Raw genomic sequence first — 25,851 nt, forward strand, 5'->3', positions numbered from 1 at the left:
TACCCGTCGGTTGTTAGCAAAATATGCGATTTGCTAACAAACTCCGGAAGGGATGGAGGGAGGGAAATAGCAGAAGAAAAAAGAGAAAAGAAACTGATCATCATCATACACTTTCGTCGTCAGCATTCCCGAATTGACTTACGACTACAGCTGACCGCCCTATCCTATAAAAACCCACGGCTGCCGACATACTGCACACATGACTCTGCTAAGCCACTTGCTGCAATTTTGCTTACGCTTAGGTAGGATGGGTAGGATGGTGAAGAGGGGCTGGGGCTGTTCGTCTACATACCTACGGAAGGTAAGTAAGTGTTTGTCTGTCTCTCTACTTATTACGTCCATCTGCTGTTTTGGGAACGAGGAGGGGGCCGGCGCCGTTCTGTGAACAGATACATACATCAAACATGCATATGCTGACTGACACACACACAGCCGACGAGGATCCTTGCCCGTATCGCTTGCGGGTCATGCTTATGTATGTACCGTGCCGCGCACGCAAGCGCCAGCATGTCTCTCCGACGCCCGATCCTCCCGCGTCTATTAATGGAGGGAGCGCTTCTTGCTTCCTACATCCCTTTCATCTGGACGAGCTGGTAGGTGGTGGCATGTTCGTTAAGAAAGAGAGAGATAATGAAAAGTGCCGGGCCAACAACAAACGCATTGGCCGCGGCAAGCAGATGATCTGCATCGCACCCAACTGGGGAAGAGGAATTGGGGTAAGGTAAGTGAAGTGGTCAACAATCAATTGGTCCGCTGGTTGTTGGGTAACACGAGTACAACGCAGCTCTCTGCATTGCCTACCTACTTTATTGGGGGTTGGTGGTGTTACAGAGTGCATACAGGTAGATGCGTCCTCTCCTGCGCGGCCGTGCGATGTTTGTAAAGGAAGTATCCGGCCACTCTGTCACAGGAATATTGACTGGTCCCCATATTTTTGTTGGTGCTTCCGATGTTATACTGCTGTCATGGGGATAGAGAAGGGCAGATAGCCAGGTCTGGGCTATGGAACATATATCCAATACGTGGCATTGGTTACTATCAGGTCATGTATACTATATTGCAGCAGGTCTTTGGGCCCTGAATTGGCATCACCGTCTCTTGTGATCGGCCTTGATATTTCTTCTTTATTTTGGACAACACCTATCTCTTTCTGCATCATAGCCATTGGCCGCCATGGAAAAATCTTGATATGCAAGACGTCGTCGTACCTTAGTGGTGAACACCAACTTCGTAATAATACGCATATCCAGGTGAAACGGCCCTGTTCAAAGGAATGATACCATCGCCAAATTCAACAGCATTGTGATCCCCTATAGCCCCCCTTTCCCAGGAGAAAAAATGCCAAATACAAACCTAATGCAAGCAAGCCAAACGGAGCAAAGAAACCCATTTCCAACACGATAGTAAACAGCGCCAACCAGCAAGCCTTACGCCCAGCATAACATCCTTGCGCATGCCGTATCATTCCATCCGCTCATATTCCCCTCCCTAACGCTACCCATCAAACAAACCCCGACCAAGGCGTCCCCACCACGCGCCCCCGAGCCTCATCAATCCTGACCCCCTCCGCCCGCAACAGCCTCTTCTTCTCCACGATAGTGATCCCCTCCACCCCACCACCATCCTTCGTAGCTTTCGCCCACTGGCCCTTGAACCCGCCAAGCTTCCCGCCCGTCGCCACGACGCGGTGGCACGGCACCCGGGGCGCGAACGGGTTGCGCCGCAGCGCGCCGCCGACGGCGCGCGGGCTCGACCGCAGGTGCGCCGACAGCAGGCCGTACGTCGACACGCGGCCGGCGGGGATCTGGCACAGCGCCGACAGCACGCGCTTCTCGAAAGGGGGTGCGGCCCGAGGCCGCGATGCGGGCGAGCTGGGGGGACCATCGTGTCTTCTTCCACTTCCACCACTCCTTTGGGGTCCGTTTTGGTGGTGGTGGCCGCCGGCCTCATGGCGAGGATGTCGCGGGTTGCGTCTAGGGAAGCTCGAAGTACCTTCTTGATGGGTAGGGCCGCTTCGGTGCTGTCGCCATCTGCGGCGTTGTTGCGCTTGCGCTTCTGGCTAATTGCCATGATAATTGAAGGATGCGATGAAGTTGAGTTAACTCGTACGAGAAAGTCAAGGACGTAGGAGAGAGTTTGATTATAATGTGAAGGGACGGAAAGACAGATGTAGATATACTCGAAGACGCAAGGATGTTTTGAGTCATCGGCGGCGAATGTCATTGGAAAGGCGCGTCTACCCCAAGCTTAGTGCCTTGACATATCCCGAGTTTCGCGCCACGAAAGCACGTGACTTCACTTAGTACACCCCCCAGGCTTCCCTCGCACATCAGCAAGCAACCACCAGATGATGATAGGGTTCGGTAAGGCATATGAGAGGCTTTGCTTGTTTGCGTCTCTCTGTCTGGATTTGTGCTTCTTATCATTACGTAAATGGCTGCCTAGGGTGCACTACCAAGCTTATGGTCCGTTTCTTTACAGACATGTATCCAGTGTGGCATGTCTCTACCGTGACTTGAGGTTAACCACTGCAAGGTCGACAGAGCCGTATTGTGTGTATACTCACGCTCGGCAAATTGAATGAAATACGTTCGCTATCCCCCAGATGCGAAGTAGCGCTCCCTATAGAGACTATCCTCTGTACACGCCAAGATGCAATTAGGCCATGGCAAAGTGACGAGAGTCGCACCCAATCTATCCTGTACCCTATCCGGTAGTGTTCTGCTTCCCTTTCCCTCATCCTCCTCCTCAGTCGCCCGTGTCCACCTCGAGGTCGAGCTGCACCCCGTTGCTGATCTCGTAGTCGGCCAGCGTGAGCATGTCCTTGAACGGCCGCTGCCCTGCCGCTTGAGCAGGATCTCGTGCGGCTCCCGCCCGATGCGCGCGGCCACGATCAACTTGAACTGGCGGATCGTGTCCGAGGGCAGGCAGGGGATCGCGGCCTTGGTGCCCAGCCGGTCGTTGACGTGCACGATGATCATCTCGAGACCCGGACCGCCGCTGGCCGCCGGTGCTCGCTTCGGCGGTTTGGTGGTGTCTGCTGCTGCTGCGGCCGCCGCCGGTGCGCGTTTCGGTGGCTTGGTAGTGTCTTCCGCGTCGGTCTTGGGCTTGCTGCTGCGCCTGGGGGACGGCGAGCGGTTCCGATACCCTCGGTACGACGAACCACCCCCACCGCCGCCGCGACGGTCGCTGCCGTCTTGGTCGTCGCGGTCGTCGTCGCGGCGCTTGTCCTTGAAGTTGAAGCCGCCCGTCTTCTTCTTCCGGGGACGCGGGCGGTCATCTTCTCCTCGTTCCCTATCGCGGTGGTCTCGCCTGCCGTCTGTGTGGCTGTCGTCCCTCCGATCCCGATCCCGATCATCTCGTCGTCCGATATCTCTCCGGTCGTAGCTGTCGCGGTCGCTCGTGCTCGGCTTGCCTCTGTCGCGGCGAGGCGAGCGGCTGCGCGCGCGATCCGACATGTTGCTGACGGTTGGATTTTTTCTCGAGATGTGTTTGCTGAGTTGTAGGCAAGAGATGGAGATGCTCCAGCTGTTTGGGAAAGCAGTAACCTAGCAGATTGTAAAAAAATGGGTCCGTGCTTTTTGACATCACTTCCCTGAAGTCCACACCTGTAAACAAACTTGAAGCGCTGGTACTTATAAACAGCTCCCTTACGACAATAGAGAAGCAAGCAAATTTTGTCTAGAAATATTACAACAACCATACTTTCGCCTACCTTACTCGTGAGAGCGTTTATCAATAGTTATCAGCCCCTGAAGAATCGGTACCAAATCGACCAAAGCAACCCAACCAACTTCATTAAGACGTCAACTATATGAATCCGTATAAATTCGATTTGATCAACTGCCTAGGTTGCCTAGGTTGCCTAGGTTTACAAACGAGTTCGTGGACCGTCTGCGTGCCATAGCCAGGGGTATGACATCGAATAGATAGATAGGAACAAAGCTGGACGGCACAGGATATTTCAATACCAAATAGAATAAGCGCGTGAGTCCTTCAGCATTGCCAAGGAATTTGATGGGCCTGTCTCACACAGGGGGCAAAAACGAGACCGAAACCTGTCATGCTGGTGGGTTGAGACACTGTAAACCTTTTCACAGCACCCACCGCCTTCACGACAGCAGTACACCCATCAAGTCACATGTTCCCATATGGATCAACGTTATGCGTTGTGGACGGGAGATCGTTTCTGTAGAAGAACCCATTAAGAAGCACGGCTGGACAAGTCACATAACACCAGCAACATATGATTAAGTGATCGTTTTTTATGAATCCAGACATCTCTCCCATCTCACGGCTGGCTCCAACCTTGTATTCGAGGGGAAAACTTCGAAACTGAAGATTGCTCAAAGAGTCAAGACACAAATCCTCCTCGGAAACCAATGCCTACAAAAAGGCAGGGGACACCACCCCCTTTTGCTTGCTTCGTCGCCATACACCATACAGGCTCTTTTTTACATCCAACACGAAGCATCGCTTGCTCCCCTCCCTCCCCAACGGTGCGATGGCTACCGGCTTCCGCTTTCGCTGTCATCTTCAAGAAAGTAGAAGTAAATGAAAAAGAAATTAGTGCCCCACGCCTCGGGCTCATGGACATCCGCTGGCGGCGAATCAAATAGAAAAACATGGCAAACAAAGGCCAGTAGCAGTGGTAGTACCAGAAACGCCGATTGATACACAAAAATATCCTATAGACAGAGCAAGACAGAAAGGAAATCTCATGTAGAAGAGGTATAGTTAGTGTAAATCCATGACTTCACCATGGCGTTCATTAGACATCCAAGGGACGTCATCATCCGGCATCGTCAGATAGCACATCTCTGCAGTCAAGGCGGAGCCGCTGGCTCCCTAGCGAGTGCCGCCGAGAGCGCTGATTCTAGCACCCGAAGGGCGGTGGAGCAGGCTGCCGGCGTGCTTGCCAACGATACCAGGCTCCTGGGAAATGGTCTCGGTGTCGCTGCGGCCAGCAAGGCTCTCCTCGTCATCCTCGACAATCTTGGTAGGAATGTCGTTATGCGCCGTGTACTGCTGGCTAGATCGCTCAGGAGTGGTCATGGTCGACGCGAAAGACATCGATGTGCTGCTCCTGTTGGGGATCAGATCCGGAGTAGGAGGGATGCTGGATGTGCGCCCGGATGGGTGGAGAAGGCTGTCGTCGCCAGCGTCGGAAGAGGCAGCGGAGCGGCCATCGTCGCTCTGGGCGGCAGAGAGGTTGCTAGCCCGGCGGGAGTTGCGCGAGTGGGTGCGAGGGGAGCGAGGCTCGTACTCGTGGTCATGAGCCAGCTGCAGACTCTCGACAGCGGCCTGGCACTGCTCGGCGATGTTGCGGATGATGTGGGCGATAGCATCCGTCTTGTCCTTGAGATGGCGATCGGCAACGTCATTGAAGCTAGCGTTGCCGAGGCGGTTGTTAGCGCTTTGTGCGCGCGCAAGCGTCTTTCCAAGCCGCTCATCTTTCTCTGGACTCGGCATTAGCAAAACGAACAATTCTCTCAAACTATCGATCAATGGTGGGCACTTACCTGCAGCTTCCGCATCCTCGGTGGTGTTCTCGGAGACGTTGTCCTCCTCGTAGCCAGCAGCGACTTCATCTGCGAGCTCCTCAGGCTTAGTGAGGGAGTGGACAAGGTGCTCCATATGGTGCGATTGGCCGCCAATCAAGCTGCGCAGGTGCAGCACAACACGACGGGCCTCATCACGCTGGCGCGAGAGAGTGGTGTTGGTGTGCTGCAGAGCAGACAACTCTTTCTTGTTCCTCTTGCGTTCGCGTTCAAGCTCTTCGGCAATCTCTTGCTGCAGAACCAGAGCCTCGAGAGCATCATCTCGTTGCTTCTCGGTTCCAGTAAGGCGGACAGAGAGTCTGGCGTTGTCGTCCTTCTGCTGGTCAATGAGACCACCAAGTCGTCGGTTCTCACGCTTGTGGTTCTCAATCTTAACCTTGAGATCCGAGGTCTCCTTGTTAAGCTGTTCGGCGAAAGCCTGGAACTTGAGGAACTGATCTTGAAGCTCTCCAATTCCTCGACCAAGTAGTTGTTGCGCTTCGTAACCTTGTTGAGCTCGGTATCCATACGTCCCTTAAGGTTGATAAAGTCTTGCCATGCCTCCATAGCATCACGTGAGTATTGGTTGCGCTCTCGGACAATCTCGTTCAGGTGTCTCATCGAAACCTTGGTCATCAAGGGCTTCTTTTGGGTACCTCCAAATACCGCCTTCATTCCGGAGTTTCGGCCCATCTTCTCACAGACGTGATCCATAACAGACATGACGGCATCTTGGTTCCACCAGTCGGGATCCTCGATCGACTCGACTTCACCGCGCATGACGATGATCTGGCCGGCGGGCACTAGCTTACCTCCGCCATAAGCCGAGCGAAGGTGCGCAGGCACGCCAGATGGTGTGACATCGGTCTTCAGGGCCTGGGTAAGGCGGTTAACAAACTTGTTACGTTGGCCAGGTGTGAGAGCTGTGGGTGGGCTCGATGTAAGCACGAAGTTGCGGTCGAGATCCACCACCAAAGCGTCGGTAGGCGCAGTGAAGAGCGAACGGCACTCAGCAGTAATACCCAGAATGTACGGGCCAGGTTCCTGGACGAGTTCCTTGGCGTGTCGAGCGTGAACCACGGGAACATACAAACCGCTCCACTCGTAAACTCTAACACAGAATCTAATCGTCTCCGCAGCCATTGTCAGCATGGCTGGGTAGTGGCTGACGAAAATGATGCGGCGAGTCGGGGAGATTGCCGCCTCGACAACACCAACAATGTTAGGAATTGAGAGACAGGTCCAAAGCGGCCACATGGCGAAATTCTGGAAGCCTGTAGGCGAAGACGGGAACTGATAGCACAGGGCGTAATCCTTCATATCGATACGGACGAGATCGTTGAGACGCGGGGCCGGAAAACTTAGGATCCGCGAAACCTCCTCGGCGTGGAAGAGGTTGGTTGCCTTGTTCCAGTGAATCCACATACCGCGAAGGTAGTCGCCCAGAAGGTTGTACAATGGATAACGCGAGAGGAAGGACAAGCAGTACGGAATCCAATACGTCTCGTCTGCGTTGTCGTAGAAATCGGGTTCGGTGCGCTTCCTCAGATCACGAATAGTCTCGGCTCTCTTTTCATCCGCTCGAGACCAGACACGGAGGCAGATACCGTACAGAGTGTGGGAGGAGTCTTGCTGGAGCACAAATGCGTGGTGGACGCAGTGCGGTTGGCTGCGGCCGGTGCAAATTTCGACATCGTGAGGGAAGCATGCCCTCATAGCGGCATGTAGGGCAACGAGCGATCTCGTTGTCTTGTTCTAGCCTGGGACTGCTACCGAGAATCTCGGGGAGCCAGAATTGCCCAACGGCGCCCTTCATGTGTCCGATCTTGCCCTGGGGGGGGGCAGGTGCCTTGACCCATTGCGCTGGCTCTCGTCCAACACCGCATACCATGTAAGCATGGGTCAAAGTCTTCGGCGTCCTCTGCTGGGGCTTGCCGTTCAGAGTGGAGGGGATCGGCTGCGTGATGCGCGAGTGCAGAGATGAGGTTCGGCTGGGGATGACCAGGTTGGTGTCGTTCTGATCCCGCGTACTCGGTCGAGCATCGCGGTCGCTGGTACGCGGACGCATAAAGGACGATTGGGTGTTGAGTGACGGCGCCATGTCGAAAATGTGGTTGTGATGGGTATTGTGGTTTTGGTATAAGTCCTACGACGCCCGGTAGGAAAATATTGGCCAGTCCGAATTGGAAACGAATGATTCAGACCTCGGCGAAACAGCAACTAAGCTGGTGATGAATCGGCGTCCAGGCGGGAGAAGGCAGTCAGGATCAAAGGCCCGACGAAGAAAGAGTCGAGTGCAGGGAGGTCCTGGGATTTTGTCAATCCGAACTTCCTGATACCGGGATAGGTCACACTGCAAGCAGCTGGCACTGGTTTGAGAAGAACCAAAGTGTTCGGGACTGTTCAATCAATCTTGCGATTAATTGACCAGGCGACACGGACTTGCTGCAACCCGCCTTGAGTGGGGGAGGAAAAGAACGGAAGAGAGTGAAGAGATGGTGCATCCAGAAAAGGAGAAGAGGGAGGGAGAGAAGAGGAAAAGAGTTGGCAGGCAATTTAGGTAAGGAATACTAATAGGTTAGTTAGCAGGTTTAGGTACAGTAGGCGACGGGCATGGCATGGCATGGGTTGGGATGGAGGTGGGCAAGGAAGAGGACCTAGCGTACCATTTGAAGACCGAGAGACCTTCGAGAAGGGGAGACCTGGGCAAGAATACTTGGGACCATGTACTCTCCGTCCGAGACCAAAACTCATAATAGCAATGGTCTCAGTCGCATTGCTCGTCAACATTTGTTGATATTTTAACAAAATATCTGCAAGTACCTAACCTGCCGCCACAGTGACTGAGGATGTGTCTGGTGACCACATCGCGCACACCTTCACACCTACGCAACGCACCTCAGGCTCATTCACCCTGTCTCCTAAAGGATTTGGTTGTGGCACTCGTTGTGGGCTACCGTCACAAAGACTAGCACAGAGTTGGTAGAGATAGTAGCCTCCTCAGCCAGTACTACTTTATGCGACCCCTGCAAAGCTACGATCAGGAGAAAAGCAGACGCTCTCGCGACTGCAATTGGCATTTGACTTTCTTCTTTCTTTTCGAAGGATCAGACATCGATTATATTGAATCATCCCGCAGGTGCGGAAGAATGAGCTCCTCCCCACTCCTGTGTCGATTACATATGCCGGGGAACATTACACTGCATACATATTTTCAATACGATACATACAGGGAGCTCAAAACAGCCAACAGTAGCTACAGTACCCACTATACAAAATGGCCAAGGGGAAGCATGACATGATACTGCAGCAAGGAGATCAACAAGAGAGGGGAATGGGTTTCTCTCTTTCCTCCTCCCTCTCTGCCTGGCACGCTGGGTACATTTCCTCCAGATGCCTGTTGCTTGCTTGCTCCTGGACATCGGGTGTTGGCAAATTGGTTTCGACCTGAACGGGCATCCCAACCGAGCAGGGCGAGTACTCCTCTGTACAGTAACAAGCAGAGCGCCCCCCCCCCTCCCCCACTTGCACAACCCCCAGAACGGCTAACCCCTTGTTGTGCCCTTGCTGCATCCATGACGGGGTCCCCCTGTAGATTCAATTTTCTGGCTACTCCACCCATTCCAGGTACAGCCAATCCTGCCCAGAGGCGCTGCCCGGGGCTTGAAGCTAGTGTGGGACCGAGGGTCCGGCCTTGACCCAAGCTCGCCATTCGAGTGGGACGGCCTGGAGATGAGCGATAGGAAAGGAAAAAGGAAAGAAACGAGAGGAATCGCTGGATGACAAAAGAGAGAGGTTTCATTTGAAGCCGGCTATCTGCAATACTACCACACACAACGTATACATACCAATGATGTAGTTTACACAGCAAGCAGCATTTGTTGGAAGAGATTACCTCGTGCTGGTGGTGGGCGCCACGATGCTCCGGAGCTGACAGGCTTACAGCTGGGCCAACTACCGGTAGACGACGCCTCTTGACCCAGTATCGTCTCCAGTGGCCTACATACACTTTTTCACTTAGTTTCGGCCAAGAGCCTGTACATAAGCACACAACGTCGTACAGTGTTTGCATATCCACCCATGGAGGCGGCACAGAGGCAAGTAAACACCAAAGGAACTAAAGCTTGAAGGGCAGTAGTCGCCATCTCTTTGAACTCTGCAGAAGGTGGTCAGTCCAGGTCCCCGGAGGCCACTGCACTGCAGTGCAGCGCAGCGCTTGATGAAATCCATCCATGTTCCGAGTTTGGGAAAGCATACAGCCCTGCCGACGGTTATTTTCCTTTCTGTCCACGGGAGGATTTGAAAAAGCATTTAGGGCACGGCTCAGCGGGATCAAACGGCTTGGACCGGTCTTTGATCACCAGACGACGAACCGCACGGCACATACTACTATTAGGGGCCAGTAAGTTCGCGTGCTAATCAAGAAAGAACCAGTGCTAGCTTTACGCTTCGGTACTTAAGGGGGGCAAACGTTGACACAGCAGTCAAGACCGAGACGCTGAGTGAGTATGCCAGATAGACACACGATGTTGACAACCAAATCTCAACCAACGTTGTTGTGCGTTGTTCACCACTTACCGGAGGAAAGATTTTTGCTTCTTTCCCCTCTTCCTGTCGCGCGCCTTTCGTGTCTCAACCTGAAGCGTTGAGTGGTATGGGATTGGATAACGGAGTGAGGGATGATCCTCGCCCAGGCTTGTCTGCTTCGAGAGAGAGAGAGAGAGAGAGTTCTTCATCAAACAAGAGCTACCATCTCACGCAATTGCTTCACGTGTCTGACATCTTCAGCCCTTCTCTTCGTAATCATCATGTCTTAGAAAAAGCTTTGTTTGGCCCCATTCCGTTTACCCGCTGACATAGCCACATACTAGTAGAAAACTGTATAAGTGTAAAGCGATATCCGTACCTCCTCTACGAACGAGTGTTAGGGTAAGCCTGTGTGCAAAGTTTACTGTAGGCCGCGAGGTGTACTACGGATAGCCAGCTTCTGAGCCAACAACCAACGGCCCTTGCCTTGAACCTTTTTCGGTTGGGGCCACGGTTTTAGCCAGTCTCTAGCGATCAAGCACTAACCTACTTTATGTATCGGGGCTAGGGTGCACATGGCAACTCTTTTCGCTCGATGTAACGCTCGACGGGCATCGGACAATTTGTGGTTGGCTCCAAATGTCACTAATAAGGTTAGGGGATTGAGCAAATGCATGCAATCACTTTGTCTCTATTTTTTCTTTCTCTCTCTGATTGCCTGTTTCGTACTGTCGTCGCATCACGACTGCTGTCGAGTGCTGCTCTGCAACTCCGAGACATTCTGCATGTTTCCATGTTCACATAAACAAAACTAACTATAGTCTTGGTGGCAGTGAGTGATTTATCACTACCGTAGGTAAAGTAGGTATCCAGCCGTTGCCAACCCCCCCTCGGAAAAGATGTCCGTCTGCACGCTATGACAGTCGCCTTGCGTCGCACCAGCTGAAGTCCCCAGCAAGAGCCAGGGAAAGTGGGCATCATCGGACCATGTCTGTCAGCATAACCTGGACCCTCAACGCCTCTTCTCGCCTCTGCGCCATCAGCGGGGTTACGAAGCCTGTGCATGTCTATTGGACAACTAGAATTGGTATAGCAACATGTCAAAAGCAACGGATGGCGTTCTCTCAGCTAACCTTTCTTTCTATCGTGCAAAGAGTCGAGTCTTTCTTGTGGAGATCTGAAGAGGCCAGCAGTCCGTCCACACGAAAGCGTCGCTCCTCACAGAGCCTCACAGAGACAGAATTCTCGATCCAAATCCAGTCCTTGTCCAGTTTGCCTAGGTAGATAGCCTCACCCTTGGACACTACATATTATCAGTTCTTGCAGTCTAAATAAAGTGTGTAACACGGCCGGAGCAAGCATCAAGTACTCTGGAGACTGCACGGTGCTTCAACCCTGATTCTGGCTGCCGCGCCATGCCTGGAAGAGAATCCCACTCGTTTGCAGTTGGAGAGCCCCGCCTGCCTGCTTCATTCTGCTAGCAGCCGGCCGTCCGCCGAGCCAGGACTGGACATGGGCAGATCCGCCTGTTGCCTGTACCACCAATCTATATCTTACAGTACTGCACGATATGCGTCAATCAGCACTAACATCGACCCAAGAACCAAAACAGACCGGGCATACGGTGCGCCGCGCCGCGCTCTCAGGTCAGCCAAAAAGCTCGTGTTGCGCTCGTTTGGAGAAGGACGCATCTGGGCATGAGGGGTAAGTAACATAGTAACAAGTAAGGCAGGTAACAGAATTATAGTATGTCCTTGCTTTTCCATGTTCTTACATCTTGAGCATTTCCCAGGGATGCACGCGTACACGCACAACACGAACCACCGCTTCAATGAACCTGGGTAGCCAGCTCTTGGACCCCTTCCAGATATTTGGGTGGCAGGGTGCTGATGTGATGGGCGTGCAGCAGTGGCATCGTCACACCGGGCGATCGACGAACGCCATTCGATCTCGGTCCAAACGCCGTTACCACCTACCCAGACAGCAATGTCTATGAGCAAAATAAAGGGGTTGCTGCCAGGCAAGGAGATGTCGATATCTGATAGACATCCGGCCTGGTTTCCTCACTTATCACTTTTCTTGCGCGTGCGCACACACACACACAATAACGGCGACGAGTCATGTTAGCTGGTCCAGAACTTGCATAGCAACTTCGTGATACTCCATACACCCGGGTAACATTGCATTCATCGCACTCTTCGCTACCACAAATAGCGCAAAGACCCCCCTGGCTGCCTGGCGTTTGCTGTCTTCCGGTTTTCATTTCGTTGAATGGTCTGTTGACCCCCAATCCCTCTTCTCTTTCCCTACATTTGAGATTGACCATGCTGAACACCAGCCATTGCTGAGTAAACGTTGCTATCTGCTCGTTCCATGTAATTGCCATCTGCAGTTCTGAGACTGAAAGCGAAGCAGTTGTCCTCATGCACGATGGCGGTGCAGGAGCTGCCATTCTGCATTCTCGCCTGCATTCCACTTGCGCTAGACTGGGGGGTAGGCATCATCCCAACTAATATTACAGTGCCCCTGGCATTAAGCTGTTTCGAGGAGACTGCCAAGATCGTCCTTGATCAGGGCTTCTTCGGCATGGGTGGCGGGATTGGTCCTCCAATGACTGGCCAATCGCTCTTCGTGTAGCGAACGGCTGTCTGTGCTACACAAAACAACAACACTCATGTTGAAACGACGAGCAAAGATGTCTGGATCATCACAGCCAACTGCATGCTGCGAACCAGGAGGCATCCATTATGTCGGATCGGATCGTCGGGATGGGCAAGCATCCATGCATCGGGCGCTGGCGCCGTTCAGATGACACGGTTTGGGAATAAACGACCGACGGCGTCAAGGCTAGTGCTTTGCTTTCTGTGCTCTCTGACACAATGGCGGCTTCAAGAAGTGTTCGAAGCAGAAACATGTCGAGTCGCCGGATGACGCGAGCAACTGCTTTGACGTCAGTCGGCCTTTGCTTATTGGTGGCATATATCGCCCGCAGCTATAGCCCGACAACGGGCTTGACGGCTGTTGTTGAATGAACGGTCCCCGTCGAGCCGCTGGACTAGTGGGTTCCGGAACGCTCTCCAAGCTTCAGCAGGAAGAAGAAATGATTATCATTCTCGCCAGAATTTCATGCATTGCTTGCGAGCAGCTAGGCGGCTCCGCAGCAACACATGGGTCAACCAGCAAGTGCCAGGTCTTATACCCCGTTATCTGAGCACCTATAGCCTAGCACCCACATTTTCGCGGCCGCTCAGATCCGATCTTCGCTCCACCTCTCGGTCATTATCACGCTCCGCCTGGCGGGACTGAATGAAAATCTCGGCAGAGGTGACCGGTCTGTGTATTCGGTTGAGTGCCGTACCACCCTTAGCGCCTTCACAACATCTACATACGTGTGCAGAAAGACCAAACAGCCCGAATTACAGTGCGCCGAGCTTCAGGCTTTCTTTCCATAGCAGGCATATTAAGACCTTGTGTAAAAGCAAGTGTCTCCGTTGTTATCGGTTGCGTGGATGAGATATGGCCTAAATTAACAGTCATCCAACGAAGGCCCGCTCCTTCAATCTCCGGACTTGTGAGTACACCTTTTTTTTTTAGCTACGAAATGCTCCGGCTGCCGATGTTACTGTAACAAATACGAGCACAGAATCGCCAGAACTGCCTTAAAACAAACAGAGCAACCGGGGCAATAATACGCAAGCGCTCAGACTGGTAAGCTTCGTTCGTAACCCCTTCCGTATTTAGCGTAGTTCCAGCCCTCCAACACATCTAGGCTCTGGCGCCTGTCAGATTATGGGCTCAGCGTGGAAGTTATTTCTCCGTTGCCCTTCATGTGCTCGCCCCCTTTCTCTGTTTCTAACCTAGCTAGCCAGGCTGATGTCCAGAACCGTTGAAACCTTAACCGACTGAACTTTCGTAGACCGAATGATAGATTCAACCTTAGTCGTACTCTAAATTAGAGTCTGGGCCCTCTGGAGCCTACGGGTACTGTACTGTGCAGCTTCCCAACTGGTGAGAGAGACCCTGCGATCCCATTCATCCGTTCAACCAACCCTTTGCTAAACACTGTCTTCCTTTGGGGCATAAGGATACCAATTTTCCCTTATGGTGGTGCTTGAAAGGGAGTCTCTTTTCGTTGAACGACAGCGATATCTAATGTCAGCAGTAATTCAGTAGTGATAATGAATCTGGCTTCTTGTATATAGCATAATTGTCTGTGTCCAGCGCCTGCAGTATCCCCCGGCCCCTAAAACCTTCCAGTAAGAAACAAGGCAAGAGGTATTAACTCAACCATCGATTCCGGTATTCCAATTTACTTTCCGGCGAGAGGATGATGCATGCTGCAGCAGGGCTGGGAAAGTATCGTCTCGTGAAGTGGACGAGTTAGTCCCCAAAAAGGGTGAAAAAAAGACTAGGGACACGATGTTCCCTGTCTTTCAAGCACGGGTGTCATTCAACTCCCAATCGAGTCATTTTCGTCCCCTTCTGTGAGCTATTTGCCCGCTTCGGAGTCGCGGTGGAGAGCAGGAGACAGTGCCTATCCCCGTTGGACAATATGTACTCATATTGGTCGTGGCTCCCCGGTGAGGGAGACCGCGGGATATTATGCAGCCTAGATAGCGTACCAGATGTGAAGTTGAACACAGCATCGGAAGATACATGGCTGGCATGGATTTGATATAGTCATGTCGTGGGATCTCTGCTCCACCCTATCTCTGTACTCCAGTGGTAAGCTGCTTTGCAAATGGACTCGAAGCTCGTTGTTTGCTGTGATCAATGGACCAGGCCGCTCCCTCTTTATTGTAGGTCTTCCTTCCATACCAGACAACTTTAGGTAGTCATGTACGTGGAAAACTTCTCATTCGTATCCTTTAATGCGAGAGGGGCCTCAAATATGATGACATTAAACTGTTTCGTACTCATTCTCTTTCTATCAACGCAAATCTGATATTGTGATATCGAATAAATGACCACACGGTCTATATCAAACTGTTCCTGTCGTCCTCTAGCAATTGTACCATCATCTTTATTTCTTTCATATGGCGTTGTTCCAGTCAACAGTTATATGGGAGTTTATACATACCAAGGACGCATACTGCAAGCTAGCCTAGGTGAATCGATAGGACTTGAAGTAACGGAACCAGAGAATGCCCTCTGGACGAAAAACACATGGGCTTGGAAGGGAAACGCGAATGGAATTTGGTACCCCTGTGATGACCGTGTCAGGGATATCTCCTTATTCGCATAATTTATTCAGAATCCACGGCCATCTCCTGAGTACTCCTTTCAGCAGGTTATCTCTCGCAGACCAAACAAACCCTGCCATACGTGTTGCTATGACTGGGCTCTTAGGGGCGCTGGCTGACTGGCTAGCCACTGTGCCCTTTCTATCGTCTCAAGAGGGAACTGATATCCAATTCATATAGGAAGCAATTAGCGTGCTCTTGGGCCATTATAGGGGGCTACTAGAGCAGTGCAGCTATTCGCCGTCGAGGCAGCAAATTGAATGGCGAACTGCAACAACCGAGTGCTTCTTCCTAATCAAGGAAACAGAACGGCCCGGGGCTTACCAGTGAGCGCATTCGAGAAATCAAAGCATACTTGCTTAATTGGAGGTCATGATGTCGCTGATTCAACATCCAAACTGTACATATACTTCATTTCTCATCAAGTGGGTCAAGTCCATACGGATAAAACAGTTCACGGGAATACGTGAATACATAGTCGAGCATGTCTCTAATTACACAGGTGTATCTGACCAACACGGATGCCGGATGGATATGCCAATAGGGGGCTTCTATACGCAAGGCCATAAGTAAGGGATGGGGGATGCCGATGGAGTTATGATAGCCCGCGCATTCATGGCGATCATCCTGAAGCACATGTGACAGGCTGGATGAATGTGTAATCATCCACGTCTGCGCCGACTTGAATATACTCTAGCATTCAAGGCCTCACCGGTTCCCCACGTCCATACCGACCGCAAGCCCTGGACAGAGTCAGCCCGATTCTTGAAGTTCGTACAAGAGCCACCAGGCAACAGACAGAGGGTAGCAATATCAAGATTGCGACTGTGAAGTCTGACGGAACCGAGTATAAGTTAGCGGTTTCGATGAAGAAGATGCCGTTAGTCATCCATGTGACGCAAGGCCGTTTCTGCCACTTACAACCGCTACTACCGTCATCTCGCGGGCTCGTAGGCCCGCGCCAGAAGTACCTCTCTTCGAGACTCATATCCGGTCGAAAGAGCCTATCAAATTGACTGAATTTCTAGCCTGAGACGAGGCAAGCCCTGAAGAAGGATCAGTTATTTGCATATCATACCCCCCGAGAACGCTTTGGAACAATTTATTGTTTGCTGGAGAGTGTGTCGTTGTGTTTGCAGCTGTATCGGGCGAGATGTGCTACCGTTAGGCCATCAATACACACCCAGATGCAAAGGACGACGAGGCGGCAGCCAGGCAAGGCCGCCATGCCGTGAAACCAACCAACATCACCAACCGCCTCCGTTTGCCTGCTTGCGCATTGAATCACTTGATCGCAGAGCTATGGGTAGCGGCATTGTACACGGCGTCTGAACATATATGCATAACGCCTCCGGATGGTATTATCCATGTTAACAGATCGAGTATCGACTATGATGAATATCATATGCCCATTAGCATCCGTGGGATCTACCTCCCTAAGTTTCTACCAGCGTAAGAAATTGAACCTCGGGTTACTCGATGCATGCGACGTACCGTCTCTGCGGTTCTTATCTGACGCATGGTACCATGTGCTCCAGAAGGCCAGTCCTCATTTTCAAAGCCAGTGTCGCCGTGCATTGCAAATATCACCTTTGAAAACGGCCCGCAAGACCAACCTACCTTCTTCCCATCCCTTGCCCAGATGTGCTGCATCATCGACTACGGAGATAATCAGGCCAGGACCGTGAAGAATTGTGTAGACAATCTATACTCCCTGTACGGCAATGCCCCGCGAGCCGCCTCGGCCTCGGGCAGTTGTCAGGTTAGACACGCAAGGATGTGTCCTTCTCACCTGCTCTGGCGTTTAACGCTGGGTCAAAGGCATATGAAACCCAAGTAGACGAGCATGTCTATATTCAACACGGACCAGACGTTGGCCACAATCTATTGGTTATACACCAGAAGGAAGCAACAGCGAAACCCCAGGATAATGTCATGCGGGTGATAATATATCTCAAGTTACATAGAAGCTGCTCGCCTTGGCACCAGGGGTATCATCTCATTCCAGCAGCGCTTATGTATGGCTAACATCACCTAGAAGGTTCAATATAAACAACATGCCGCCGTGTCTGGATACCAATGCGGGGATGGCCCAATTTGATCGAAACTCGCATGTTGCAATTCATGCAGGACTCTGCATGGTTGGAGGCCATATGGAGGAGCATGGTAATGGTCGCATTTCCCATGGTGTCTCGGTCTTGCGCTCACCGGTTGGAGAGTTGTGGTCGGGAGGAATTGCAAATTGACTGCTGGTAGCTTCTGATTTGCAACCAATGACTTCCCTCCCGCTGCGGCAACTAACGTGCACCACAATATTCCGTATTCCCCGGGAATTTCGTTGTCTGCGAATCCCAGCAGTCCGGCCGCATCAAATACTTCTTGTTAGTTCATATTGACCACCTATCACTTACTCGTGATGTCATGTAAATCGACAGGTGGGAATATTTCGGGTTTGAAGAAGTCGCCTTAATGTTGGCAGGATGAAGCCTCCTCCAGGGCTTGACGATTGACACGAGAATTGCCGTAGAGCGCATGTTGAACATACGAGAATCAATTGATGTGATACTGTTGCGTAATACCAGATGCTCGTGTCTGTCGTTGCATATGTAAACGTCGTCTGCCGTTGACATGTGAAAGTTGCCCAGCCCACAGTACATGAGGCTATAGTGGGGTTCGTACCTGTAAGTAAGGTCGCACATGAAAAGGAGAATATTAGCTAACGATCCTTGCCGATCGGATTATGTGGCTCAGTGGATCGTCTAGTTGTCTTCAGCTTCGATTAACATGTTAATAAAGCTCCGAGGGACATATCCTTCGCATACTGTATTTGCCAAGGACACCAAAGGTGGCAACGATTCTCCTGAATTTCGTCCTCTGCGGAAGAGGCCGAGGTACTTAGGTAGGACATGGGGCGCCGACAGCCACATTTGCGGAAATTGAGACAGGGTCAAACATGACTCTTTCTTTCTTCGGGGCGAATAGTCGGCTTCACGGTTTTATGCGTTCATGGAGATTGATAGTGGCAAAGCTGAATTGGCATAACTGAGATGTTGCCCATCAACAAGCATAGCTGAGATGTTGCCCATCAACAACTTGAATGGACGGACCAAGGGAAATGCAAGGCTTGAAGTTGGTTTCCAATAGGTTGAGTGTGATTGACGCCGAGTCTCGTTTATTCGCTGCTGTAGAGACTGAACCCCATACAATATATTATGCGTTGGAGGTTGCAGTGTTCCTTGAGCAGACTGGTTTGGTTCATACGGTGACATTGCAGGAACCTGACTGATAAGGTCGAAGCTGGTGCGGCAGGCATCGTGCTTGTCCCAACCTGTTGAATAAGCGGCGGCTGGATAAGCATGACGACAGGGTGATGTACAATACTCAGGGATCATTTATGCTAGTGGCCTCCACAGGTCAACTGTATAACTGGATAAAACATGGATAATTTTGACTGTAAAAACCAGGGCCGGTACAGCCCCAAAAATCGGGTAATATGATTGGCAGTACCGATCAGTATAAAATCAGTGCACAGAGTACTGATTGACATATCGTCAGAATAGTGCCGCACTAAGCTAAATGATCCCTGAGTATTGTAGGACGACTGCTTGCACACACTCGGTGAAGATAGCACTCTAAAAGCTAGCCCCCCGGTTGGCACATGGTTTGGGCGGTTGATAACATTGGACCTAACAAACCGCCGTACCAAATCATGAAGCTCGGACAACATATGATGAGATGGAGATTACCAAACAGCCGACTGAAGGGCGTTTGCAACTTCTCATCCATGTTCAGTCGCAAATCGAGCGAGTATATGATAGTAACAAATTGACTCGAACATCTGATGATGCCTCCACCAAGACCAGAGACTGGAGGCTGAAGCCTAGGGGGTATGCGCTTGGCATCAATTTCCGAGGCAGCGGTGAAAGCGAGAGAGTACCTCTTCGATGGGTTCTATGTCTGTCGCATCTTGGGATGTTGCAACGGGGTTTGGCGATACCTGCGATGTGATAAGTAAGTATGTAGCAAGTATGTACTACAATAATAGAATAGTCGTTCGAAACAGCAGGGAATAGGAGACGGAAGAGAGAAAGGGTGGATCCGATCGATCGAGGTGACAGCTTTCACATGTCAAAAGTGCTGGGCTGGGCTAGTGCTACTTGGAGCTGGAAAGACCGGACAGCTTCCTCCCCACCGACCAACCAGCATCCGGTAGCAAATCAAACTGGAGTCGCCCAACATGAACAGTTATCGGCATGTGCAGCGAGTGCAGTGAGTGCAGTCACTGCAGTCACTGGATTCTTGCCTGGTACATGTACCAGACTCCTAGCCTGGTAATACATACCTCATCATAGCCCCCCCCACGTTTTGTGTGCAGAAGCTGTCGGACAGGGATGACCCACCACCATTGATCTATCTCGACTGTTTATCAATGACTGTGCCTCACCAGTACAGTCTATGGAGGTATGTAGAAGCAGACACATGTACATAATAATGTAACCAAAAATCAGTAGCGAATTGACCAATGCAGTTGGAGGCGCGCGCGGAGGCGAGAGATAGGCCAGACTGGACTGTATCTTATCTGTTCTGGTTTCATGTGCCTCCTCGCCAGTTGACTGATACCGTTGGAGCAAATGAAAGGGGATACAACATTGAACCGTACAACAGGGCAGGCGGCAGGTCGATTCCAACGGGCTACAGTACCAGGACTAGCTGGAGCTCCATCCACGTTGGATTTGCTCCCTCCCTGTTGTCTGTCTGTCTCCTTCATCATCGGAGCTCCATTCCTCTGCGTAAGCAGGAGCGGCCCACCAAATTAAGGCCTGGACATTGCATTGAGAGCCTGTAACTTGAACCAGCACACAGACAAAACAGTTGGTACATTGCCATTACGAAAGCACATGCAAATCACGCCTTCATGATGCAAGGCAGAACCCACGAATGTCTGCGCGAAGGTACAAGAGACACCATAGTGGCGCAACCTGGAGGGAATCTCCTCGAGCAGACCCCATTTCATTGGGAATTATTACACGTACTATCATGTGGAAGACAGGCTCGATTCGTGTCGTGGCTCGCTCCTGTACCCCGTGGCTTGGGGAATCTCCAGATATCGCCCAAAGCATCTATCTGGTTAGCCTAGGTAGGTCTGGGATTTTCATATGCTGCTTCCGATCAATTGGTCTGGTATGCTTGACTGCAGGTACATGTACCGGCAAGCTCACATGTATCGAGACTTTCAATGGGTTTGATTAGTCGCATGCCTGCCCACTCTGGACTGGAGCTCTCTGCCTGCTTGCCTACCTACCTTAGATATCAATCCAACAAAAAGCTCCTTCCCCCCATTGGTGTGGTTGTATTTCTGTCTGGACTTTCAAGAGGAAGCTTCCATCTGCTCATGAACTTCCAAACTTAACTTTGATTCTGGTGCGGTTCCCATCCTCCCACCTTGCCCATCCACCCGTCCCCCTCCTCTCCTACACATTACTTTCTCTCGTCACCAAACTACCATCCCACTTCTCCAACCACACCCTCAACTCTTGCTCAGTATCTGCTTCTCTTCTCCGGTTTGTCCTGGAAGAGTATTAGATAGAGTTCTCTCGAAGCTGTCTTAGCATTCCAACCTGTAAGCTCCTGCTATCCTTATTTGGGAGTCCATGTCCACCAGATGTATGATCATGGGGTGTTCTGTTGATGTAATGTGCTGACATGCTACTGCGTTCCAGTTCACATACCGGCCCGAGTTATCTTACTCTCACACCCGAACAATGGCTGCCCAAATTAATGGCGAGGTGCACCCATCCTCGGCTACTCTGCAGGTAAGCACGCACCTTTGCATGATTTACAATGCACTACATCCTGTTCACGTTTGAGCTGGCCCATCCGCTTTTGCAGGACACCAATTGACGAAGTTACCCTTAGCACATCGCTGGTTACCCCGTGGTTAATGATGTCCTGGCCACCTTCAAGAAAAACCCTATGGCCAGAAATCGATAGAGCTTGGAGATTCGGCTTATCAGACTTTTGCCAAACCCCTGCTGTCCATCTTCGCCAGGCCTTACCAATACGTTTCGCCCTATGTCAAGAAGGCCGATCACCTCGGCGCCGGAGCTCTGAACAAGATCGACGAACGCCTGCCCGCGCTCAAGAAGCCCACCAACGAACTGTACCTCGGGGGCAAGCAGGTCGTTTTCTATCCCGTCGTCAAGGGCAAGGAGACAACCGACCATGTCTTCAGCATCTACAGCTCGGAGTGCAAGAAGGTCGGAGGCGAAGGCGTTGTGACTACGGCAAGGCTCTTATCTCTACTGGCTTGGTCATCACCAGCGAGACGCTGGACTGGATTGGTGACATCCTCCGAGCCGGCAAGGCGAAGGCGAAAGAGGCTGGCGAGCAAGCAAACCAGGCTGCCGCCTAAAAGCAGCACGCGATCGACGAAGACGGGCGATGATTAGCATATTTAAGTGCATTGTGATACCACGGTCGTTCTCTGCTCGGGTGGCAGCAGCTTTCACAAGTTGAAACCGGATGATACGGATCAGTCTAGCGACTGGATGATACTCAGCCGCAGGCCACTTGCCATCGTCATACGCTCGGCCTCCCACTAATTTTCTCTCTTGTTCATATATTTTCGAATGGTCTTCTTTCTTTCAGGAGCTTACAGGCGCTGGGGTGAATGAATTGACGCGATATGCCTCCTATTCTGCGGGTCTCCAATGCGTTGGAGCTCATAGACATAGAGAGGACTCTTGGACGTGTCGAGACGGGTTGCTGAGGTACACTAGCTGGGGACTTGATGCGCTAGCCGAATGGAACGTGTATTTCTGAGTGAAGCTAATATATTTGTCTCTGTCTTCAATGGTCCCTTATGACGTCTCTTGAGTGAGCGAGCAGGAGCGATGAAAATTTGCGGTAGTAGGGCAAGGTCATGTCGTACCTCAGGCGTTTGATTTATTGAGCTTGCCACCAACGGTGATGTTGTGACATTACCCATGACTACCTATCGTCGCATTTCCGATGACTGGGAACTAAAGACGTGCGCTTGCAGGGCCTGAATTACCATTGGATGGCGTTGAATAGTTATATACCTCTTTTAACAAGTCTGCTGCTGTAAATGACCATGAACTGCCCAGACCCTTGACTGAAATACCCTGGGCAGGCTTCTCCAAATAAACGCTCTCCTCTATTATATTGACCTGATCTCGAACATCGCCTCCCCACTACCGGCAATTGTAAGCATGAAGCGGATAAGACGCGTCAGATAGCCTATCGCGGGGATGGCATATCACGATAGGACAGTGTTGAAGGGCTGTTTAACACGGAGCATTGTAGATACTGAGTGATGCTCTATATAAGAAGACTTGATCTCCTATCGAGTCTCTCATGATGATGAATACATCGCTAGTAGCCGAGGCAAGGTCTAAGTCGTCCTGCATCTTGTTTCTGACAAAGCTCAGCACCAGTATGAAGTAATTCCTGGGCATGAACATGGATCTCTAAGGGAGGGGACGACGGTCAGCATCAAGATAGATGCCTCGGGAGGCCCGGTATTTCGGGAAAGGTGCTTTCTCAAGGATACCTATGATTTCAAATCCTGACCCTACCGTGTCATGCTGTAACAGCCAGCCCTACGATCGAACTACATACATGCATCAGAACTGTAAAGTACTTAATGAACGACCGGTATGCAATTGCTTAAATAGCTGTACTGATGAGTCCATGTAGAAATCCTACTAATACCAATAGTGCGCAGAGGAAGGTTTGGTAGCGATGGTCTGATCTCACCCCACCACGAAAAGCTCGGCCAGCTCGTGATTGGCCAATCAGAGGAAATCGAGGGACGCGGGTCGACGTGGCAACGCAAATACAATAAACACAAGTCGCCCAAAATTGACTGGAGGATTCCACTTCACCGCCGGTAAACTGCCCACTAAATCCCCATCCCATCCCGAGCTCTCCCAGCAGAAGTATGCACTCTTGAGGAAACAAGCAACAAAGTACGGAAACGAGGCATATCTAGAACCACAACTTCAACAACCTCCCCCCAGCACCAACAGGCATCACACAGACCCGAACCCACCGGGTTTACAACACAACCAATTTCCCTGCCTGATTTCAGCCAATGGAGCCGTCGTCAAGCCAGCCAGGTTCGCCTGGCGCGGCGCCTCTGCAATTCATGTCCCCGGATCGCGTCAATCAACAAACCTCCCCCTCGCGATCCAGTCATCATCGCGACAGCAGCATCCACGATAAGATCCAGCAGTTCAACAGTATGTCGCAGCAAATGTCCAGCGCCGCCTTCTCCAAACAGCTCGAGCGCAAGACGGCCGATGCGGCTCTGAAGCGCGCCATGCTGGGCCGCGAGGAGGCCGAGTCTGAGATGCGACGCTATCGAGACGAGGCGCGCGGGCTGCGCAGACACATCGAAGAGGGGCGCGAGCGGGGAGCGCAAAGTGGGCGAGAGACTAGAGACCGTCATGGTAGGCCGACTCATCCTCATTTCTTGACTGTGCCGGTAGTTGGAAAGCTGACAAGACTTTTTTTTATGATTATTAGGAAAACTATGGTCGCGCAAAGGAGACGTATGCGCATACACAGGCCTTGTGGGAAAAGGAGATACGGAAAGCACGCAAGGAGACGTTCAAATCCCAATCGAACATCGTCAAATTACAAGAAGAACTCAAATCGGCCAAATCCGCCGCCAAGTCGATCGAAGAGGTTCTGCAACGCGAACGAGAGCGCAGCCAAGCCCGGGAGCAGGAAGCCTTCGAGGCAAGGTACCAGATTGTGGGGGTTCAAGAACAGCTCGAGCAAGCTCTCCAGCGTGTCAAGGTGGTTGAGCAGGAACGAGATGCGTTCAAGACGCTCGCCAAGAATGAGGAGGTTGCGCGCATCGCGGCTGAGGGTCGCCTGCCACTACCGCCATCATCCAAAGAGGCCGACGACGAATTTTCTTCGCCCAAGAAGGTGCGGCCTTCTCTGAGCGCCACGGACATTGTCTCCTCTGCTACGAGTGAGGCCGAGATCGAAGATCTGACGCGCTTGTGGCTATGGGAGAAACAGAGAGCGGATCGGACACAAGATCACCTGGAGTTCCTGCAGGCTGAATGTCAGTTACGGTGCTGTCCTTGTGCCGCGAAGAGCTACACTGCTCAAGCTTCCGTCGGAGCTTGACCAGTTCAGCCCGTAAGCCACGCCCGGAGCCGATTCCCATTGTCGATGCAGCTGATTTGGTGATCCTGGGTCAGAAACCCAAAGGCCAAGAGCGTCTACCGACACCGACTGAAGACGACACGGTCATTCATGAGGTGCATGACGACGAAGCTGCGACTATTTGCGCATCTCAAGCAAGCGAGGATTCCGAGAGACCTGCGAAGCCGCGAGCGTCCAAAGAACCAAGGCGTAGCACCATATTTGTGCCATCGGAAGGAATATTCCGCACGCTTTCACAGCACGAGATCGAGGAGATGGAAGCAGTGAAAGAGAACACGGTTGAGCTTCCGGCCCGGAGGAGTCAAACCCGGACCCTGTGTATTATTCCCGCACACCGTCTGTCGAACCCCCGGCGTTCGCCTTGCTGGCCCAGGAGCGTAAGGAGCGTACATCGTTGCTCTCTCTGCTCAACGCTCCTAGACAGAGCGATCTGCATTCGAGAGCCATGAACATTCCTACGACGCCTGGCTATACCCGGGCGCATACGATGAACCCAAACAGCCGGGAGATGGGCAATCCGCCGGAGATTCTTCATACCATGCGTTCTCTTCAGAGCACACGTATTCTTCAGAGCATAATCGTTCTTCGGAGCAGAAACGTTCTTCAGAGAATGCGCGCCTCTCAGATAAGAGGCGTTCTAGAGAGCATGCGCGTTCTGTGGAACAAGCCCAGTCAGAGTCGAGGCTAAGAACGCAGCAAGCGTCTACCGCTTTCCACACCATGACGACCACTACATCAGTTCCCATCCGTGAAGGGAACAAGAACCCCCGCGAGTATATGAAGAGAGCTATGAATTCACACGAGCGAGCACCGTCATTCGACGTTCACAACCCGGCACTGACACCGACCATGACGCGCGAAGAGGCGCTGGCCCAAATCAGGGAGCGCCGCGGCAGGGCTCGTAGTGCAGCCCAGGGCGCGGTAACACCGCGAAAGCAGATGGTGTCTGGCGTGGGCGAACGTAGGGATGTCAGCGCCCCGGCCGGCCGAGCTGTTAAGGGCAGAAGCTGAACTCTTCCCCCCTTCTCTAGCTACATGTTGCTACGAGAGACCGAATTCCAAGGGGTTGGTTAGTGGCTGTAGTCGGTCCCAGGCGCCCGCTTGGCCTCGACGAGTATCAAGGGTGCTTCCTTGGTGGAAAAATGTACGACTGGCTGGACATGGTCTTTCTTTTGGGGTTTGTCTTTTGTTTTTCTCGGCCGACACGGCGAGTTCGGAGGGCCTGAGCGGAATGATGCATTTACATCGGTGTTCAGGATCTGGACATACCCACGGCTGGAGGGTTACGATTATGACGGAGTTTTTGAGTGTTGGATTAGTTCGCTGTATCTTTA

General features: G+C 51.9%; 5 protein-coding genes across 5 annotated transcripts; 2 read left to right on the forward strand and 3 right to left on the reverse strand.

Moving 5' to 3' along the window:
* Nucleotides 1-1,501: 1,501 nt before the first annotated feature.
* Nucleotides 1,502-2,070, reverse strand: PG994_002085 (6-O-methylguanine DNA methyltransferase; the record flags this gene model as incomplete). Its single annotated transcript, XM_066853494.1, has 2 exons — nucleotides 1,502-1,831; nucleotides 1,882-2,070. 2 exons carry the CDS (start codon nucleotides 2,068-2,070, stop codon nucleotides 1,502-1,504), a joined length of 519 nt encoding a protein of 172 aa, XP_066721635.1.
* Nucleotides 2,071-2,748: 678 nt separating this feature from the next.
* On the reverse strand, nucleotides 2,749-3,458 carry PG994_002086 (uncharacterized protein; the record flags this gene model as incomplete). The annotated part of the gene is made up of 2 exons (XM_066853495.1): nucleotides 2,749-2,835; nucleotides 2,892-3,458. The coding sequence occupies 2 exons, from the start codon at nucleotides 3,456-3,458 to the stop codon at nucleotides 2,749-2,751; spliced, it is 654 nt and encodes a 217-aa protein (XP_066721636.1).
* A 1,390-nt stretch (nucleotides 3,459-4,848) lies between these two features.
* On the reverse strand, nucleotides 4,849-7,641 carry PG994_002087 (AEX-3 domain-containing protein; the record flags this gene model as incomplete). Its single annotated transcript, XM_066853496.1, has 4 exons — nucleotides 4,849-5,459; nucleotides 5,523-6,017; nucleotides 6,071-7,168; nucleotides 7,233-7,641. The coding sequence occupies 4 exons, from the start codon at nucleotides 7,639-7,641 to the stop codon at nucleotides 4,849-4,851; spliced, it is 2,613 nt and encodes an 870-aa protein (XP_066721637.1).
* Nucleotides 7,642-21,072: 13,431 nt separating this feature from the next.
* On the forward strand, nucleotides 21,073-21,759 carry PG994_002088 (perilipin-like protein- Mpl1; the record flags this gene model as incomplete). Its single annotated transcript, XM_066853497.1, has 2 exons — nucleotides 21,073-21,123; nucleotides 21,292-21,759. The coding sequence occupies 2 exons, from the start codon at nucleotides 21,073-21,075 to the stop codon at nucleotides 21,757-21,759; spliced, it is 519 nt and encodes a 172-aa protein (XP_066721638.1).
* Nucleotides 21,760-23,423: 1,664 nt separating this feature from the next.
* Nucleotides 23,424-25,528, forward strand: PG994_002089 (uncharacterized protein; the record flags this gene model as incomplete). The annotated part of the gene is made up of 4 exons (XM_066853498.1): nucleotides 23,424-23,819; nucleotides 23,861-24,423; nucleotides 24,462-24,894; nucleotides 24,938-25,528. Coding segments are annotated over 4 exons (1,983 nt in total), but the record flags the coding sequence as incomplete, so codon positions are not given.
* Nucleotides 25,529-25,851: the final 323 nt, after the last annotated feature.

This window comes from Apiospora phragmitis (assembly GCF_038363925.1).
Source record: "Apiospora phragmitis strain CBS 135458 chromosome Unknown utg000002l:1.0-5516284.0:1.0-5523493.0, whole genome shotgun sequence".
NCBI lineage: Eukaryota > Fungi > Ascomycota > Sordariomycetes > Amphisphaeriales > Apiosporaceae > Apiospora > Apiospora phragmitis.